Source organism: Lygodium microphyllum, chromosome 7 (genome assembly GCF_053477565.2).
Source record: "Lygodium microphyllum isolate KBCC chromosome 7, Lygodium_microphyllum_v1.1.10, whole genome shotgun sequence".
NCBI lineage: Eukaryota > Viridiplantae > Streptophyta > Polypodiopsida > Schizaeales > Lygodiaceae > Lygodium > Lygodium microphyllum.
Genome location: NC_141141.1, coordinates 9956864 through 9979194, shown reverse-complemented (window position 1 = coordinate 9979194; position 22331 = coordinate 9956864). Strand labels below are relative to the sequence as shown.

Sequence of the window (22331 nt, the reverse complement as noted above, 5' to 3'; positions counted from 1 at the left end):
TATGATAGCCCTTATAGTGGCCATTTTAACCACTCGAGTAAAAGTCTCCTCGTAATCAATACCATGATTTTGCACATACTCTTTGGAAACTCATGATTTTGCACATACTCTTTGGAAACTAGTCATACATTATAACACTTAATAGATCCATATTTGTAAACCCATTTGCATCCAATAGCTTTCTTGCCTTCACGTGAAGGTGCCAACTTCCATGTGTCATTATCCATAAGTGTAGCCATTTCTTCATCCATAGCATGATTCCAATACTCATTACCCACTATATCCTTAAAACTAGTGGGTTCCACATCCTACATAAGCTTAGCCATGTATACATAGTGATGAGCTACATACCTATCATAGGTCAAAATGCTATGTTGGCTTTCTTACTCTATTTGACCTACATGGATCACTACCAGATCCTTTAGCATCCTCTTGTGCCTTCCACACAGTAGGTGTTTAAATAGATGGAGTCCCAAACTTCTCATCCAAGCTCTACTTAGAGCCATCGGAATCAACATCAACATGAGAGAAACCTGATGATATATCTGTCATAATAGGTGAGTCCGCAACATTTTTCTTATCTTTTCTTAACATCGATGATGTACTTGGTGGAGTAACCTATAATCTCAATCTTCCACTCCAAGGTCTATCAACAAAACCATGCCTAGGAGGCTCTTGTGGTCCACTCAATGTCTGTGACCACCGCTGATATGTTTTCTACACAACCACACTCTCATGTTCATCAACCTCAAGTACATTCTGCACATTACTATACCAACTACTCATTTCATCAAAAACAACATCCTTGTTAACTCTCAACTCACATGTAATAGGATTATAACATCTATATCACTTCTACTTAAGAGAATATCTAACAAATACACTCTTTTTTTCTTTGGGATCCAATTTATTGTGCAATTCATCATGAATATCTACATAAGCAATACATCCAAATACTTTCTGATATGACAGATTTAGATTTATACCTGTAAACTTCTCTTCGGATCTCATACCATGTAGAGTAGCAATGGGTATCCTATTCGTCATATATATAGCCATAGCAACTGCTTCATCCCAATAGTAATGAGGCAAGTTTCTTTCTTATATCAATGCACGAGCTACCTCTATAATATGCTAGTTTTTGGCTCAGCAACTCCATTTTGCTGTGGAGTATCTCTATACATATACTACCTCTATATACCAATTTTCTACAAAAAGTCAAAAAAATCATTTAAGAGATATTCTCTCCCTCCATCTGACCTTAGGCATTTAATATGCAACCATGTATTCTTCTCAACCAAAGCTTCAAAGCTTTTAAAGTGAGTGAATACCTCCCTTTTCTCACTCATTAAGTAAACCCATACTTTGCGAGTATGATCATCAATATAGAAAACATAATACTTACAACCATTTAAAGTTGCAATCTTTGCAGAACTCCACACATCAAAGTGTATCAATTCAAGTGGCTTCTTGCAGACATGCTTTTCATGTGTGGAAGTACATGCCTTGCTTACTTTTCAAATTGACATGCTTCGCATACTTTATGCATCCCATCAACTTTAAACTTAGGCAATTCATCCACAATCTCTTTTGATTGCACGTCTTTCAACCCCCGCTACACATTCTTATGATTAATTCTCTTATGCCAAATTTCAATATTAGCCACAGCACATGAACCTTGTGCAAATATATTAGCATCCATTTCAAGTAGACTTACATCAAGAGTAAATAATCTGCTAGCATGTTTCCCTTTTGCAATCATTTTTTAGATCTTCTACATAACAACCATCAAATATGAACCAAACCTGCAATCCTTATTCTACCTTCTAACCAATAGAAACTTTTTTTTTAATATTTAGTACATGCAGCACATCCGCCAAGTACTTAGTTTTGCCATCCCACATACTCAAAGGAACATTTTCAACATGAGTAATGGGGTGAGTTATATCATTCCCTATCTCCACATAGTCTGGAGACTATGGATTGTGCAACTCTCTAAGCCATCTCCATGAGAAGTCATGTGGTTAGAATGACCTAAGTCTACATACCACACATCATTATTTGATGAACCATCAACAGTTATAGTATTTACTTATGTCACGTCATTGTTTCTACTATTGGATACATAAATACCTTGTTGCTTATTCCCAATTCTAATTATAGCCTTCTTTTTAAAAAATTTATCAAAATGTGGCCTTTCTTACCACAATGCAAGCACTCCTTGCTATCACCAGAATTATATTGCATATTAGAATCTGCAACTTGCTCTCTTTAACTCCCCCTCCCTTAGAACTATCCTTCTATATTTTATTATGCATCATAACCTTGACCATGACCATCACTTTGGCCTCTACCCATGACCTCTACCTCTACTAATAGAGCAAAATATCTATTCTGACTTGTTCTTGCTTTGAGAAGAAAAGGAATCCAAGCTGAGGTTCTTCTACTCAAGTATCAACATAGAAATCAAGTCTACAAAATCAAGAATATCATCCCTTATATCTATAGATGACCTAAAGCTCTTATATTAATCTCCAAGTCCATCATCATCATCAATTACCACACTGATAGATCCAATAGTTTTCACAATACTCTTGATCTTCAAGGCATAATCATTAATGGATAGGTTCTCTCTTTTTACTTGGTTCAAACTTGAGTTGTAGCTTTTAGGCCTTTGTGTTTACTTCAAAACAACTTTGTCAAATTTTTCCATGTAATAGCGGGGGTTCAAATTTCTGCAAATAGTCCATCATGCTATCTATGATATTGACAAAAAGCCAATACATGAATTTACTCTATGTCTACTTCCAATCTTTCTTACCCTTTACATGTTTTGCAATAGCATTTCGTGCAAGAACTTTAGGTGTACTGCCATGTCTCCTTCAATGTAATTGCAAACACCTTTTCCCTTCAAGAAATTTTTTATCCTAAACTTCCATGCAAGATAATTGTTCTTATCAAGCTTTTCTCTAACAATCTAGTTGAAGTTATCAAACTTTTTGACAAAATAGAAAACCTTGCAAAAGACTACAATCTACAAGCAAGTTGATACCAAGTGCACCATAACTAAACACACAATCTATATGGAAATGCATTTTGTGTCTACAACCTAGCAAACACTTAAAACCTTACAAATTCAAAATTTGTAACTTGTACATCTGTAAATCGCTAACAAAGCCAAAAATTTTGTGTACCCAAAAACTATTGTCGAGACCACTTGCAGATCCAAAACAAAGGCCAAAGTGACCTTAGATGCCAAATATCACATCGGGCAAGCCCAAAGGGCTTGTTTGCAATATATACATTGTTCTTCTTGCTCACCAAGTTTCACTACAATCAGAGATTGCATCTCTACAAACCTCAGGAGTCTCGTATGGTTATAACTTAAGGCAAATCAAGCAAGGTGGAAGAGCTTCTTACCCGTTTTTGAATGCTCATATCAGTATTATATTCAGTACTATTTACTCTACAATGGAGGACTACGTATTTTCGTAAGTCCTATCATAATAAATTTCTCTCTGGTAATATATGTACCTTTTTGTTATTATAGATTAGCTTGCTATCCCTGCCAACAATGTCTGTCCCTACACACCATCTATGTTTTAATATGTCATTCTATTATAATACCTTGCTTTCCCACGGTTCGGTCAATAACAAAAACCCTACTTTTTGACCATTTGTTTTTTAAAAATTTACAAAATATGTATCTTTGTTAGATACCAACAAACTCAAGCAGCTACGTATCAATTTCTGTCTCACCAAGTTCCTACATTTTAGAGCTCTCATTATTTTAGGAATCTTCAATATTGTTAGACTCCCCACTTCATACTAGAGACAAAAGTCAAACATGCATCAATCTTTATCTTGACCATCAATCTTTGCATCCATAGCATTAATCAGATTACCACAGTCAAGCATTTTTAACAAAATTCCCAAATACATACCCAATGAGTCCACTCACCACCAACTAGTTCTCATGGATGATATTTGACTAATATTTTAAAGTTTCAATCAATAAGATTATGACCAGTTATCAATTTTCATTATAGGGTGGGTTGAAAGCCATTGGAAAATTCATATTGCCATAAAGGATTAAAAACACATGATGTACCTCAAAAGGGTCGACCATCCATTTTCATCAAGTTCCATTTTTCTTATACCATCTATTTAAATAAGATACGTGCATTATTACATACCAAATTAATCCATGCATTTCTCTATAACAATATCCCTTTTGCAAATTAATGCACGAGCCAAGAGCAATCCAAACATGTTTTTCAAGTATGCCTTGGAAGATTTACAATCATAGAACCATGTATGAACTATGCTTCATAAGTACACTTTGCTCAAAAGTTTGCATGTGTATGATGCAAAAATTTTACACAAATTACACATTTCATAATGTTTAGATGACTACATACAAAAATTTCCACTTACATTCGAATTCAATCAACCATAATTGTAGTTTGAACCAACTTGAGAGTTTGCAGGCATAGGGACCAATGCCATGTTGGATATTATGATACTCCATAGAGATACTTGAACAATCAATTTTCCCAGAATCAAGATACTTAAGCAAGAAAGACAAGATGCTAGTTCCTTTCATGTTCATGTTTTTGTAAGTCATGTGAAGACAATTACAAAGTTCAAGACAATAATATCGAGGCCACCCCCATCATGGATTTGTAGAATCGTTTACTGCCACACCGCTTGGCTCAAGGATACAAAGAATAGTATGAGAAATATCCCCCCAAAAATAGTCATGATTTTCATTAAGGCCTTTTGTGAAAATGAATGTGTGTGTGTGTGTGTGTGTGTGTGTGTGTGTGTGTGTGTGTGTGTGTGTGTGTGTGTGTGTGTGTGTGTGTGTGTGTGTGTGTGTGTGTGTGTGGAGAGAGAGAGAGAGAGAGAGAGAGAGTTTCTCTTTAGATTTTTCATCTCAAATTCTAGATTTTGTGAACTAATGAGTCCCCAATACATTAATACTACAAAGCCATAGCCACTCAAGTACATTTGGAAACCATGTTACTACTCTCTCCTCAAAACATTCTTATGGCCATCTAGACTTTACACAATGTGTCGTAAGGCAACCATTGTGTAAAATGTTATAGTGCAATGTAATCATCTCAACTTGAAGGTGAGAAATAACTTATTCCATTGCAATAGAGAGAAAGCAAAAATAATGTTGCCTTCTCACGTGTGCTAGCAACTTTTAGTCCTGGATGTCTAGTGAATTTCACTACGCAAGCTACCTCAACATTTTTGTTTGAGGCCTGATGTGGATTGTAAAAATCTAGCTACTCTCATAGCAGTTCCATGTGGGGGATGATGGGCAATAACATATTGAGGAGGTTCATCCAGTAAATCATCAAATACTTTTCAATCGTCTCAAGGCTAATGATATGATTTCACATTAGTCAAGTCATAATAGCGGTTTTTAAGAGTTGCTTGTTTCTTTAGCGACCCATAGTTAACTTGGTAGTCTATATTACTTGTTCTCTCTAGATCCAGGTTGCAACTTGAGACTTTGACCACATGCGATGTCAATGATGCATCCAAGTACCATGTTTGAACATTCTATATATACCTACTATGAGTGATGGAGATCGTACTAGAAGCATCCAAAAAATTAGCAAATGACTAAAATGATTAGTCTAGAGAGTATGTGATAATCATCTAATGAACCTTTCTCAACTAATGTTCATGCACTAATCATCTCCATAGCATAATGAAGTAAGCATGGGAGCCACATGCGGTAGGCCACATGGAGACTAGACAATGGTACAAAAGCTTTGATATGCCTTCCTCATCAAGCCACTCAATGAGAGTATCGTCTAAGAGCATGAACATGGCAACAACACATCCAATGCACATCACTACTACAAATCTAGGTGTGGCCCTCCAACATGGCATCTTTCCTTCCATCCAAATTCACTCACTCCACAATCTTGCAATAAGTTTAACTTATGTGACAAGTTCTCTACCTACTTCTAGAAGCACTAAGTTATCATCAAGAATCTGCAACATATTATGACCCCTAGCTAGTTGGTATTGTGGTTCACACAAGCAAGCCATCAAGAACCTACAATATATTGTGGCCCCTAACTAGTTTTGGTATTGCAATTCACACTGTCAATACCTAGGAGATGTACTGCATAGCATGTTGCTTATCGCAATTCGAGATCCCACCTAAGTTCAACATCATGCTCAACAAATTGGTTGGAGTTGATGCTACCAAAGCCAAGGCCCTAGCTCATGCTCGTTCACCCTATCACCCACCTAACGCATTGTGCCTTGCTATCTATCTTCTTGCTTGCCTAATTGCTACAAGCATCCTTTTCCATTGCCTTGTCTCATAGAGGGTGTGCTCAATCTCCAACACAAAACCTTTTAGTTATTGCCTACAACACAATGAAGATTAATGAAGAGAGTGAGCATATAGTAATGAAGAGCACACAAATCCATAAGCTTTGGAAAGGGAGGCAAGAAGATATGGACAAGACGAGGGATGATGAAAAAGGAATTTGTTGGCACCGATGAGAAGGGGAGTGAAAAGATATGGATAGGACGATTAGAATTAATCTCAAGTGACTTTGCAATCTTCACAAAAGGGTTGACTATTTTTTAGAAAGATAACTTGCTAAAGGTGAGGCAAGAGAGAATATTAATGACAATGTGGAAGAGAGGGATGTCTTGATTGAGTTATATATTGAGAGAGAGTGGCATGCTCCGGTTGGAATGAAGCACAAGTTAGATTTTTTTTTGCCTAGAAAAAAAACTAGTTTTGAAAGTAAAGTCGTTTTTTTCTGTCAAGGCTCTTTGAGATTGTGCCACAGGACCTCATCAAGTCTGGTGATAGGTTTGGTAAGTTGTAAAATAAGAGACAGTATAGATGTAACTCCAAAAGAGAGTTCCATTGAGATCAAAAAGACGTGCAATAATTTGTAAACGGCATGCATGAATGACTGAATACCAGGCTGTTTCACAGTCCAGTTCCTTGAAAATACATCTCATATCATGGTTGGTATTTACATAGCTCTACATAATGGTCTCACATCAACCTCACCAATCACTACATTGAAATACAGCTTCAAAGGTACATGTATAAGATGTAATACAATAATCTGCACAATATTAGATAGAATGCACAACAAGCACAGATACACAGACAAAACAAGAGAGATTCATATAACATCTACTACAAGCCAAAATGAACAATTTGTAGTGTGGGGGATCAAATAATGGGGGGCCTTACACTTGCTAGCATCTGAACTTCTGAACCGACTGCATATCTACTGAACTTCGTTATAATTCTATAAGAAAGGGGGGTCCAAAGAGGTGTTGACTATTAAGCACAGTAGATGAAACTAAAGATGACACAATTGAGCAAAATACTGCACATTGTCCCCCCCCACTAGCCAAATTACCTTAACATTCTTGAAAGCTTCATACACAATCTTGAGAAGCTAATGCTCCTAAAGCAAACAGCTTTCCATCAGTCGTCCCAACCATCTTTGTTGCCTCTCCTAGCTGCCAAGCCTCTTGAAGATAAGTTTTGAGTCAGCCTTGAAGATGATCTGATGGCTTCTGTGTCTTCCCAATCCTCATCCCACATTTCATCCCATCCATCAACAGTTTCTTCCTCCCTTTCCTTTGGTGTACCTACTACAATCGTATTCATCTCCAATTGCTGGTACTTTACAGAACCACCAGCACGTTTCTTTCTCCTGTACTTGCAGAACAATATGACCCCACATACTGTAGAAAGCAGACCTAGGAGTATATACACAGCTACCTTAGGAGTCAAGTAGACAAAGTACTGTGAATATTTGAGTGATGATGTGCCTTGGAAATCCTCAACCACTGGCACTCTGAGGCTGCAGTCACCATGGATGCTACTGACTGTAATATTCATGTTTTTTGCTTTATCAGAGTCTAATGCTGTTTTGTCTGTCAGGTCAATGAGAACCTGAATGTCGATGGTGTGCCAAAAAGAGAAAAACGTATCCACTTAGTGCTATATTACATGCAGAGAAAAACATTCAATTTGACAAAAACTCTTCGATCATTCAAGTCTCAAGAGCATATTTGGGATAAACCCTCAATGCAAAGCAGGGAAGAAAAGGGTAGCCAAGAGCTTACAGTTTCACTTGTTTGATGCTTCACCAATAACTTGGCTTGCTCAGCTTTTAAAAACATGGGAGTATTGACTGTCAGATCAACATCTTTTCCTCCTCTATTTCTAATAGACAAGGAGAACTTGTGGGTTCCTGCAGTCAATACCACATGAGATTAAAACACTTACTCCAGAAAAAACCTTTATGGTTTAAAATCTAAAACTTCTGCATAATCCCCGCAACCATAAAATACACCACTCCACTTCTCTCCACACTCCCCCTTCATGCCCACAATCAACACAAAATCACAACCCTTACAATAAGCTTCCAAACTTAAACAATAAGTACAAAACTTAAAACTAACTCCACACTCCCCCTTCATGCTCACAGTCAACACAAAATCACAACCCTTACAATAAGCTTCCAAACTTAAACAATGAGTACAAAACTTAAAACTAACTGCCACCCATTAAAACCCCTCCCCTCCTTTGCTCTCCCCTCCCTCCATCTAACTACCAATGACTCATGGCACCGTAGAAACTTGAAACAAGGAACAAAAACGGAAGACAGTGACGAGGACACCAACCCTAGGGAACGGGGATGTGGGAACAAGAATGGCATTAAAAAATTAAAATTATTTAAAAATAATATTCCATTCATAATTCGTGTGGAGTACTAAAGCCAAGGTATATAATCCAAAATGACAAATTAATATTTCAATCAATTCATGTGGCATGGGCAAAGTCCCCCAACAAAATTTAGGGTTTTGACAACGGCGTCAAGATGTGTGCTCAAAATTGAGGGCCTAGGACTTGAATTTCAACAGCTAAAATTAAGAAATTTTAAGGAGATTCAAGAGGCCAAGCAGTCAATATCAAATTTGGGGCTAAATTTGTCTTTCAAGGAGCAAGGTGATATTGCTTTAGGGAGCCGATATTGCTTTAGGGAGGGAGTGGCTATGGGGATTGGAACCATCCTTAAAACGCAGTTATTATCATAATACACTGGAATTTGAAAGGGATGGTAAGACTTTTGTGATTCAAGGTGAACATGAAGTATCTGATAATCCTTTGTTGTGTTCCACTGAGGTTCAGAAGCTGATAAAGAAGGAAGCTTGTGAGGTATATATGTTATGGTCTCTTCCTGTACAAAACACTTTTACTCTCTGTAATATTAAGCAACAATTTTCTTATGTTTGTGAGTTGAATGTAAATAATGAATTAAGTAGTTTGTTAGATGAATTTAAAGATGTGTTTCCTTCTGATTTACCAAGTGGCCTTCCACCAGATAGGGGTGATATAAATCACCCAATTGACACAAATAAGGATACACACCCTATTTCTAAACCACCTTATAAGTTAAGTGAAACGCAGCACCAAGAAGTTGAAAGACAAATTAAGGATTACCTTGATAAAGGGTTTATACAACCCAGTAATTCACCTTGGGCTTCGCCAATTTTATTAGTAAAGAAAAAAGATGGTTCTATGCGACTTTGTGTTGATTATAGAGCACTTAATAAAATAACGGTGAAGAATAAATTTCCTATGCCCAAAATGGAAGATCTTTTTGATCAATTACAAGGGGCAAAATTCTTCACAAAGATAGATTTAAGATCAGGCTATCACCAAGTAAGAATTAAGGCACAACATGTTCCTAAGACAACATTTCGTACTAGATACGGGCATTATGATTTTTTGGTGATGCCTTTTGGCCTCACTAATGCACCAGCTACCTTTATGAAGCTGATGAATAGTGTCTTACGGCCCTATCTGGGACATTTTGTAGTAGTCTTCTTGGATGATATCTTGATTTAAATCAAGAGAAGAACATTTGGAGCACTTACAATTGGTATTCCAACTGTTAAGAATACATTCCCTTTATGCGAAGAAAACTAAATGTGAATCCTTCGCACAAGAGGTCAAATATTTGGGGCATATTATCTCGAAAGAGGAAATCAAGATGGATCCAGAAAAAGTAAGGGCAATTATTGAATGGCCATCTCCAAGGAACCTAGAAGAGCTGCAGATCTTCCTAGGTTTATCTGGATTTTAACGTAGATTCATTCGAGATTATGCCAAAATAGTTGTTCCAATGACAGACCAACTTAATGGGAAAGGAAAGAGCTTTAATTGGGGAACAGACCAAAATGAAAGTTTTCAAAAACTTAAGGTAGCTATTGCTACAGCTCCAATAATATTAATTGTGGATCCCAATAAACCATTTGTGGTTGAAGCTGATGCTAGTGATAAGACGATAGGCGCGGTCTTATTACAAGAAGGTCGACCAATTGCCTTTGAAAGCAAGAAATTAGATCGTGCAAAACAGAATTATTCTATTTATGAGAGGGAGTTGTATGCAATAGTACATGCAATGAAGAAATGGAGGCACTATCTATACGGTACCAAACTTTTGATCTTGTCGGATCATGAAAGCATTAAGTGGCTTAATGATCAACCGGATCTACAAGGGCGTAAAGCCAGATGGGCCGAACTCCTTCAAGAGTTCGACTATGAGATAAGATATAGAAAAGGAAAGTATAATATAGTAGCTGATGCACTCAGCAGAACGCCCATCATAAATGAATTGAGTTTTACTCAGTTCACTTCCAACTTACTTGAATCTTTAAAAGGGAAATGCCAGGTTGATCCGGCATATTCCAACATATGGGAAGCAATAAAAAATGGGGATCCAAATGAAAGTGCTTCTACTGAGGAAGGAATATCTGAGGATGTTCAACAAGGAAATGGAGCATCAGGGGTTGCTCAAACCAGATTCAAGCAGAAGAATTTTACCATTGATAATGGTTATTTACTCAACAAGGGTAGGGTATGTGTCCTGAAAGATAAAGAAATAAGGCGCCAGATACTCTTTGAGTGTCATGATACCTCTAGCGCGGAACATCCAGGAGTTAATAAGACTTATAGTCTTATTAAAAGGCAGTTCTATTGGCCTGGAATGAATAAGGACGTCCTTGACTATGTGGACAAATGTAATAAATGCCAGGTTAATAAAGCTCAAAGATTGAAAATGGGAGGGCTTCTCCATCCACTAGAGATTCCTTCAGGAAAATGGGAGAGTATCTCCATGGTTTTTATTGTTGCATTACCCAGAACACAGAGGGGGCATGACTCTGTGTGGGTGATTGTGGATAGGTTTACCAAAATTGCTATGTTCATTCCAACTTCAACTGATGTTAAAACACCAGAATTGGCTAGATTGTTCGTAGAGAACATATACCGATTGTATGGCCTTCCGACAAATATAGTTTCTGATCGGGATAGAAAATTTGATAGTCAATTTTGGCGTGCGGTATTTAGGAAGTTGGATACTAAACTTAGCATGAGTACGGCGGATCACCCGCAAACTGATGGGCAAACTGAAAGGGTTAACCAAATCCTTGAAGATATGCTTAGGACATATGTAAGTAAAAGGCAAACTAATTGTGAAGAGTATCTACCGATAGCAGAGTTTGCATATAATAGTGCCAAGCACTCTTCCACTGGATATAGTCCATTTATGTTAATGTATGGGTTTCAGCCCAGAGCTCCTCATGCAGTAGGACTGCATAAGGAAAAGGTTCAGGCAACCAAGGACTTTTTAGAGGATATGAATAGTATGTTAAAATTTGCTCAAGAAAATATTAAGAAAGCTCAAAATCGAGCTAGAGCTTATGCAGATCCTCACCGAAGAGATGTCTTCTTTGAAGAAGGAGAATTGGTTTATCTTAAAGTGCCTGAACAAACTAAAACCATAAAAACGGGACAATGTCCAAAGCTTTCACCCAGATATTGTGGTCCTTTCACAATACTTAAAAAGGTGGGAGAAAAGGCTTACAAGCTCCAACTACCTACTGGTAGTAAAATACATCCAGTTTTTCATGTGAGTAAGTTAAGGAAAAAGCTGGGTGATTTGGATAATTTAATCTTAAATGATAACATTAAGGAGCTATTAGATGACCAATCTATCCCACATGAACCAGAAAGAATATTAAATGTTCGTAACAGACGAACAAGGAATACAATTTATCAAGAATGCTTGGTCAAGTGGAAAGATTGTTCAAAAGAAAGCTCAACATGGGAGCGAGTAAGTACCCTAAGGAAAAGGTTTCCCAATTTACAATTAGACCTTCCAAGTATCGTTTTCGAGGACGAAACCGATTTTTAAGGGGAAGGAAATGTTATATTAATAAGGTAAATTACGGGAAACAGGCACGAGGGATGACCGTCCGGGGGCCTTGGGTGCCCGAACGGGGTTTAGGGGAGCCTAGAATTAAAGAGAGTCCAGGAATAGTAGGACTCACCAACAAGTGACGGCTAGCAATCGGATTACGATGAGAATTGCTAGCAATAACTAGGCAAGGCTGGGAGGAAAAAAGATCTCGTGCCCTTTTAATTCTAAGGTCTGCACTACATGGATTTGTTTTTCCTTTCCCTTGCCCTTCTCCTTATCCTTTCCATTGTCTTCCCCCTTTTTCCTTCGAGGGCAATTCCAAGTAGCATGGTTAGGGGATAGGCAATTGAAACACAGCTTTTCTTTTTTGGCCTTATCAAAGTTATCTGGACTTAACTTTGGCCTTACATATTGTTTCTTTTCAAAAGGTTGTTTTTTGCCCTTAAAAAATGGCATTTTCCTTTTAAATTTGCCCACAAATTTTGAGGTTTCCAATTCCTTAGACTTGGGCTCCGTATCAGTGAGACTAGTGAGTGTACCTGGACGCGTACTATCTTCATTGATTAATGCAAATTTAATTGCCTCTTCCAGCGTCTTAGGTGAACTCCTTTTTACAGGCCTTATCTAGTCCCCTAATGAATCCTCTTGTCTTTTGAAATTCATCTATTCCTTCCAATTTGAGGATTATCTCACGATATTCCTCCAAATATGTCAGCAGGGGTCTTCCCTTTTGTCTGACATAATCCCAATCTTCCCTATTTCTTTCCATTTCATTTTCAAGAAGGAATTCTTTCAAAAAGACGGATTCAAATTGAGCCCAAGTTTCAGGTATTTTATTTGCCTCCTTTAAAGTTTGCCACCATTTATACGCTTTTGGCCCCAAAGTTAAACTGGCCTCCAGTGCTTGGAGATGTGGTGGAGTATTTTTAAGTTTATGTAAATCTTCCCATTTTTGGAGAAAATTACAGATAGTGTCTTTATTTCTATCTTTTTCCTCCCCGTGAAACTGAGGGGGTTTCATATCTTTTAAAACTGGATTATCCCTCAACTTGTGGTGGAGTTCCTTAGGATCTCGCATAGTCACATCTAAATCTTTCGATGAAGATGGGATATCCGAGGTTTCTATCTTATTTTTATCCCTTTCTAGTAATAAAGTTAATTGAGATTTTATTTCAGTGAGTGTTTGAGTTAAAAATTCCATTTGAACCCCCTGTGCCTGCACACGAGCAGTTTGATCATCAAATTGTTCTCGTGTGGCAAAGAATTCTTCCCACTGTTCTTCTTGCATCTCCGTTTCATGGGGATCTACCATAGGGTGGTCCCCAGAACTAGAACCTTCCATTACTCCTTCTTTCCCTTTTTCTGCCATTAATACACTGGAATTGGAAAGCAAATATAAAAAATTTGCATACAAAGTAAAGTACTTCCCTGGTTATAATGATAGGGCGACTGTTGCTGGTTTTATTAATAAGCCTGAAGAGTGAGGAATAATTTTTATCTTCCCGAACTAAGCCAATCACGCTGGAAATGAAGTTCTTTGGCAGAAAACGGGACTATCAAGTGAACCACCAGTATGTCTTCTATGTATAGGACGGGTCTGACTGACTTCAGTCAGCTGGTATTGGATTTGACTCCTGGCTTCAATCGGCTGGTGACGAATCCGCTGTATAACTGCTCTCCTAAGACAACCGTGTGACGTGTGGCACGTGAAGTACCATCTCACGCTTTACGTTACGTCTTCCTACAGTCGTCTCACGCTTTTCGTCTCCCTGCAGCGTGTCACACTTTTCGTGACGTCACACGACCTACGTCTCCCTGCGGCGTCTTTAAACAAGTGACGGATGACGTGTCCGTCAAATCGCCTGGCCCTCGTCTTAATCACCTGACCCTCGGAATCGCCTGGAAAAGACTTCGTGAATAGCTAACAAGATCAGGACCCGACGGCTCCAACAGGATGCGATGGCGGCTCTGATACCAATGTTATAAACGACTGAAAAGATAAAGAGAACGGGAGAGAATTCAGTCCGACATTCAAAGGGCACGATATCTTTTTTCCTCCCAGCCTTGCCTAGTTATTGCTAGCAACTCTCATCGTAATCCGATTGCCAATCGTCACTTGTTGGTGAGTCCTACTATTCCTGGACTCTCTTTAATTCTAGGCTCTCCTAAACCCCGTTCGGGTGCCCAAGGCCCCCAAACGGTCATCCCTCGTGCCTGTTTCCCGTAATTTACCTTATTAATATAACAGGCAAGCTGAAGAATGCAAAAACAGCCTCGGGAAATGCACATAAAATCCCGAATGGAGGAGAAAATGCATTGAAATGCAATAAATTGAGTGATCTAGAATGTGCTACTGCCTTTGTCAAATCCCTACACACAGCCCACAAAGTCAATGAGAGCACTAAATCAGGCTGATGATGACGACAACACCAAAGATGGAAGAAGATAGTGGAGTCGGAGTGTGTACCTGCCAAGGAAGGAGAGAAGATGATAATCTAACTAGCTGCCAAGTGGAAAATGACTATAAATAGCCTAAAATCCCAAAAACTGGCCTACTTGAAATTTTGGGCCAAAAATATGTCCAACCAGCATTTAATGCTGGTAAAAATGCCAAAAATGCTCAAAAAATTTCCCGAAAAGGGTGGACAATGTCCGACAAGTGACGCAGGCTGAAGAATGCAAAAACTGCCCCAATAAATGCACATAAAATCCCAAATGGAGGAGAAAATGCACTGAAATGCAATAAACTAAGTGATCTAGAATGAGCTACCGCCTTTGTCAAAACAAGTGATAGACAGGTCAGAGCTCCTAAAGTCCTCGTCTGACTTAGACTGAGAGGCTCACAAGCAAAAGATGACAAGGCACAACAAACATGACTGTTAACACCCCCTCCCAAATCCTAGATGTGGCAAAAGGCCAAAAGAGAAACGGATCCTGGGGTGGCAACAAGAATGCCAATGTCAATGAAGCCCGTCAATGAAGATTGCCGATGAAGAAGCTCCTCACGATCCTAGGAAGCCCCCTCTAAAACAATAAGAACAAGTGTAGCAATGAACAACTACCTAGGAGGACCCTACATAAGAGAAGGGGAATGGAGCCTATAAAGCCCGCTCTCCTGCCAGCCTGTCCCGATAACAACCCCTATAGAAGAATCCTCAATACAAATGGCTTGCTCGGTGAAGAAAACTCAGGTATCGATCCTTGTAAGGCCATAAACTGAGAGTGGAAAGCCCAAGTCCGAAACATAAAGAGTCTGTGAAAGGGAGCTCGACACGCGATTGGAAAATAAAAACAAAGTACCAACACAACGAATAGGCACCAAAACAATGTCACCAACAATGACTAAACCCTCAGAAGGGCATAGATCCTCAACAAATCACCTCGGGGAGTCATATGACTAGAAACTCCACTATCAACCAGCCAAGGCCTCTTAGAAGATGAGGCAACCACTAAAGAAGGCTCCTCCAAGTCAACAATACGAAGGAACACTGATTCATGGGTAACCGCCAAAGTAGAGGTAGAAGGCTCGGATGTTTTAGCTCCATCCTTCGCTCTTGGACACAGGTGAGGATACTTCTTTTAACATTTCTCCTTTGGATGTGTCCCCTTCCCATAATATGGGCATTTAAGCTTCTCCAAGTCGGAGTCAAAACCTGAAGAATTCTCCTGTCTTTTAGTCTGTGACTTTCCTTTCTTCTACGTCCCCCCTTCCCCCCCCCCCCTCGAACCTGCAACAGAAGCTTTGGTGGAGGTGGATCCACTGGTTGCCTCTTTGGCACACTTATCATGCTCCAAAACAAGCGAGGCAAGCTCCTCCCATAGAAGCTCCCACAGGTCCTCAATATAAGAAGGCTAGTGTAGAAGACATCAAACCGGGGAGATGGCAGTTGAGTCAAAAGAATCATGGCCATATCCTCTAAAGAGATCATCCTGCCAAGGAGTGCAAGCTCGTCCCTCGTGTCCTTCAACATGTTGATATGATCCTTCATGGAAGAAGAATCATCGACAACGAGCATCCGTAATTTCTTCTCGAGAGTAATCCAATGGGCAAATGTCTTCTGATGATACAAAGAAACAAGCTTTGTCCACTCTTTCGCTGCTTTCCGCAACCTGCAAACATGCACTAGGACAAAATCCTATGAGCTCATAAAGCGGAAAGATTGATCTCTTGAGTTAAGCTAATCCCATAAGGCCACACGATCCATCGATGATCCAAAGGTGGAATCCTCCACTTTGGACAAGGAATAGGATGGGTAACAAACTCCCAAAGATCCAAGGGATCAAGAATACACTCTACCTTACACAACCAAAGCAAGTAGTTAAAACCATCAAGCCGGTCTTCTTTGGGCAAATAAGGGAGTACACGCACTTATATAGAGGGTGTCAAGGAAGGCATATGAAGGCCAGCAAAACGAGCCTTTTGTGAAACATGGAGAGAACGGGGAGAGGTATCTCATACAAACGGGCTAGATGACCTTCGATCGTTGCGTGAGCTAGTACTAAAATCTCTCCATCTCTCAAAGGAAGGAATAGAGACCTCATCCTCTTGAGTCAGCAAAGAACTCGTGGCAAGACATCTTCATATATATCTGCAAAACACCCACAAAAAGTTGTGTTTGGCTATGGACAACCCCAAGATAGGAGGAATCGGCTACAGGATACAGAGATCTCAATGTAGAAGGTCCGCTTGAGGGAGAAAATATTGTCGACTGCTCACGAAGGATGCAGAAGCACCAAAACGCTGATGTGAATGTTGTCACTTGCCCTTGAAAGGTTGCTTTTGACTATAGAACATAGTCGCCTGGCCAACAAACTGTCACCTCCACCCAATAGACTCCAGATGATGACGCCTAAGCACCAGATGCAAATCGCCAGCTACTAGGAGCTTGCGTTTTCAGCAAACACAAACGTGGTTGGCCTCACGAACTCTGTGTTGCTCTTAGATACCACGCTCTAATACCATGTGAAAGTGCACAACGAATGAAGGAACTCGAACATAAAGAAAGAGAGAGACAATCTGCAAGAGAAGAAGAAAAGAAACCTACACTGAACAAGGAATAAATGTTGAATACAAAAGAAGGACTAATCAATCCCTGCATGCAGCCCACAGCATCAGTGGGGACGCCAGATCAAGCTAATGACAGCAGCAGCACCGAAGACGGAGGAAGATGATGGAGTCGGAGTGTCCACCTGCCAAGGAAGGAGGGAAGATGATAATCTAACTAACTACCAAGTGAAAAATGGCTATAAATATCCCAAAATCCCACAAATTAGCCTACTTGAAATTTGGGGCCAAAAATATGTCCGATCAGCATTTAATGCGGGTAAAAATGCCAAAAATGCTAAGAAAATTTTCAAAAAGGATGGACAATGTCCGACGAGTGAGGGAGGCTAAAGAATGCAGAAATTGTCCCAAGAAATACACATAAAATCCCGATTGGAGGCGAAAATGCATTGAAATGCAATAAACTGAGTGATCTAGAATGAGCTACCTCCTCCGTCAAAACAAGTGATAGACAAGTTAAAGCTCCTAAAGTCCTCATCTGACTCAAACTGAGGCTCACAACAGAAGATGACAAGGCATGACAAACATGACTGCTAACAACCCCAAGAGCTTTTGACTATTGTCAATGAAGCCAAAAACTACTATGCCAAACCATCAACTGTTGTCACCAACTCCTCTAGGCACTAGAATTGTTGTCACCTACCCCATATTAAGTAGTTGCTACTATCACCTCTAGCAATTTGTTGTTCGCTGAATTAGAAAATGGACCAACAACCTTCTCTCTCTCTCTCTCTCTCTCTCTCTCTCTCTCTCTCTCTCTCTCTCTCTCTCTCTCTCTCTCTCTCTCTCTCTCTCTCTCGTCATTGGCCCATCGTCAGTGCCTCATCTGTCCGTCACTAGCCCTCTCTCTGCCGCTCATCATTGCCTGTCACCGTCGCCCATCATCTCTCTCTCTCTCTCTCTCTCTCTCTCTCTCTCTCTCTCTCTCTCTCTCTCTCTCTCTCTCTCTCTCTCTCTCTCTCTCTCTCTCTCTCTCTCTCTCTCTCTCTCTCTCGTCACTGGCCCATCCGTCATTGCCCCGTTCGTCTTTCACTTGCCCCGTCCGTCACAATCGGACACCCTCTCGTCCGACTCAGACACTGCCACGTGGACTAAACCCCTTGTCCGAGTCCCCACAATCGGACGTCCCTCGTCCGAGTCCCCGCCCTCGTCCGAGTCCCCGCACAATCGGACGCCCCCCTCTCCACGTGACCACGCTCCCTCATCCGAGTCGACAACTGAACCATACCGTCCGAGTCGCCGGACCACACACGCCAGCCCGCCCCTACCATCGCCCTCCTTGCTCTTTCCACACGCCAACCCACCCCTACCATCGCCCTCCCTGCTCTTTCGACAAGAGCAGTCGCCATCTCTCCTCTCTTTGTAGCAGCCGCCCCCCTCTCCCCCGCCCTGCTACAGGCCTCCCTCACGCCCCGGACTCGGCACCCATATCACACCACCGCCACTAGCCCTGTCAATACCCGACTTTTCCGCCACCTCCCACCACCGCCCATCACACATCCGCCACCACAATGAGGCCAGATGCACACATCCCCTGAGCAAGCCCAAGAATCATGAGGAAGGGATGGGCTCGAGCAAGACATCCCCGTCACCAGGCAACCGCATAAGAGGGGAGAAAAATGAGAAATACTCAGCGATTTGGAGCAGCATTGACAAGGTGACAGACTACCACACAAGGAAAGGCATGGAAGCCCCTCCGAGATGTATGCAAGGCGCATGACCAAGACATCAACAACATCAAGGAAATCATGGCAGCAGTGTGCGTGGAAACTGCACACCAAATCAAGGAGAAAATAAGCACGAAAGTGCAAGACTAGAAGAATGAAATCTACGCCGAGATCACATCACACTTCACCTCCTGGAAGGTGGACATTGAAACGTCCCTCCAGGAGAGAAACAGGGTGATCGAAGAATTGAGGCACGAGCTCGATGAATATAGAAACCAGCTGAACCTACTCAAGAAGGAGGAAGGAGAAATCACCGAAACAACGCCCACCAAGGTGCAAACTGAGATCAACAAGCTGAAGACACAAGTAACAAAGGAGCTCAACACATAGGCGAATATAGTGAAACAAGCACAAGCCGAAGTGGCCGAGAACTCCAAATGGATTGAGGTAGCCAAGAAGTCACCAACAAAGAAGGGGAGTTTGTGAATACAGCACTGGAGGAGGAGAAAAGGAGAAAGCTTAGAGCGCTCCACATCCGCGTGGTCGGATGGAAGGAAGGGGATAGTCCCCCTGGCAGACGCCAAGCAGATATGTGAAAAGCTGGGAGTAGAGGACCCTCAAATAGTGGAGAATGCATGGCGCATAGGGAAAGACCTCACCAAGGGAAGGCCTCTTATCCTCAAATTTGCCAACTTAGAATCCAGACGAGCCTTCCTCTCTAAAAGGACAGCTCTAAAAGGGGAAAAAGTCTACCTGGAGGATGACCTCACACCCGCACAAGTGGCACACCGTAAAGAATGCATGCCACAGATCCTGGAGGCTCGCAAAGCGGGAAAATGGGCAGTATACAGACACGGTCGTGTCATCATCACAGATAAACGCCAATGACCGGGCGCGGCCTATGAGACCCACCTGAGGTTTGCAGTGTGGAACTGCAACAGAGCTATGAAAACAGATGCAGGATTATTCCAGGAGACCTTCACCGGCAAGGACATCGTCCTCTACACAGAAACCCACCAAAGCCCAAGCACCTACTTACCAGAAGTGAGGGGATATAGATGGGAAACGGCATGCCGCCCTAGAGCCCAAACAAAAGGAGGGACCCGAGGGTCCGGAGGGGTGGCTGTGTTGTACAGGGAGGAGTTACAGCCCATGGTGCAAGTCATGCGGAAAGATGAGGAAGCCCGGTTCATGTGGATCCGGATACACACAAATCGCCCCGAGACATATACATGGCGGTATGCTATTTCCCACCAGCACACTCCCCATACGCATCACCAAAGGGCGAGTCACCATATCTACCACTGTACGAGGATATCATGCACTACTCCAGCTTGGGGGATGTCATGTTGGCTGGAGACTTCAACGCACGCACAGCACAGAGGCAGACCCCCTTCTTCGAGAGCGAAGACCACATGTACAAAGAGATCGCACCAAAGGAGATAGGACTCAACCGGGCATCACAGGACACAGCTGAATGCACCGAATATGGTGAACACCTACTGGCGTTAGGGGGGGCACACAGACTAGCCATCCTCAACGGTCTCGACAAATGGCCCGGGTCGGATGCCCTCACATGCTTCCCACACAAGCACGCGGCCAATTGCATCGGACGGGGGGCACATGGATCACCCACACAGAAACTGGGAGCAAGCACAATGGGCTATATCCTCGACCCTCTATCACTTATCTCCGACATCCAGTCCTTTAAAATATCACCTTTGTTGGGATGTAAAGGTCCTTTATTCACCTCCGTGTATTTTACACGTGTATTGTTATGTTGTACATGTGAATGCACCCTTACAGGCCCTAAATATAAATACATTTTATTCTTTGTGTACCAACACATTGTTGGTACACCCAAATCAGTTCGTCACTCTTACTCTCACTCTCACTCACCTGTTCACTTCCTCTGCTGCAAATCTTCACGCTTCCGCTACCCGCGCGCTCCAACAACTGGTATCAGAGCTGAGGTTAAGGTGCTCGCGCTCCTCGAAGTCCGCATGAGACATCACCAGCTCTTCGCTCGCGAGAAATCAGTAAGTCGTCACTCATACAGGTCAGGTCGTCACTGTTTCCAGGCACGTGTATGTGCTGGACAGTCAGGCGACAGTGTTGCAGGTCACGTTTTGTGCAAGCGACAGCCTGATAGACAGGCAACAGGTCAATTTTGACCAGGCAGGCAGTCAAACAGGTCAACGCAGGTCACGAGCAGCCAGGCGCAGGCTGCATAGGTCACGCAATGCAGTTTCGTCATGTTTTTTGAGCAGGCGACATCAGACGCAGGACACGCGACAGTCAATGGCTGGTGACGGGGTGATTCGTCATATTTTGCAGCAGATTCGTCACTTTTTTTCAGGCATTTTCCTTCATTTTTTTAAAATTTCCTGCAAGCAGCCCCTTACTGACGGGGGTTCGCGCGTGGAAGCACAGTTTTCAGATTTGTGCAAATTTGAGCCTGGAAATTTGGGGCTTTTCCCAGATTTGATGCTGTTTATGCTTGACAGTGACATCTGTGTCAGAAATTGCAGACATTGTGCGCATTGACCTCAATTAATTTGGGGATTTTTCCAAATTTGTTGAAATTTTGCTCATCCGAGTAAAATTTCTTGGCATTGGACCAAGAAAAATTGAAGCTTTTCATGTATTGATGTAATTTTGCTGAGCTGAGTCAGTTTGGCTGACATTTGCGCACATTTGGACCTGGAAATTTGGGATTTTGTGCAGAATTTGATAAATTTCTGCATTATTTGCCTGTGCAGTGGCTGGTTTATGTCAAAACAGCAGAGGATTATAGCTGGTTATGCAAGAACAGCAGTGTATTTGCTGATTTAGCTTGTGCTCTTGCAGTTCAGTGCTTTTACACTTGTACTTGTGATAAAATGGCTGCAACTTCTTCCAGTTCTGACATTAAAAGTTTGATGGAAATCAAGCGATTTGATGGTCAGGGCTTTGATCTTTGGAAAGATCGTATGCAGGGCATACTGTTCTTAAAGGATTGTGAGGATGCTTTGCAAATGGATAAACCCACACAAATGTCTGAGGCGGATTGAGCCAAAGTCAATAAAAGGGCTGTGGCTTATATAAAGATGGGTGTCACTTATGAAATTTTGACAGACATTAAGGGTTTAGACACTGGTCATGCAATATGGGAGAAGTTGAAAACTACCTATGAGATCACCACACCTGTTAATCAGGTGCATTTAATGCGCAAGTTGGTGAATATGCGGCTGGATGAGTCCAAGCCTGCAGCTGAGCACTTAAGTGCATTTACTGGCATTTTAAATCAGCTCAAGGATGCAAGTTTGGATT

The 22331-nt window shown here is 41.3% G+C and overlaps 1 protein-coding gene across 1 annotated transcript in view; it reads right to left on the bottom strand.

The window, feature by feature from the left end:
- Nucleotides 1-7321: 7321 nt before the first annotated feature.
- LOC148033172 (uncharacterized) overlaps nucleotides 7322-22331 on the bottom strand; it is a 71629-nt gene continuing 56619 nt past the window's right edge. Inside the window, exons 3-4 of the mRNA XM_087681044.1 lie at nucleotides 8143-8270; nucleotides 7322-7969 (exon numbers count right to left, since the gene is read on the bottom strand). Coding sequence (XP_087537170.1) covers nucleotides 7496-7969; nucleotides 8143-8270 — 602 coding nt within the window. The 3' untranslated portion in view covers nucleotides 7322-7495. The remainder of the gene's footprint in view (nucleotides 7970-8142; nucleotides 8271-22331) is intronic.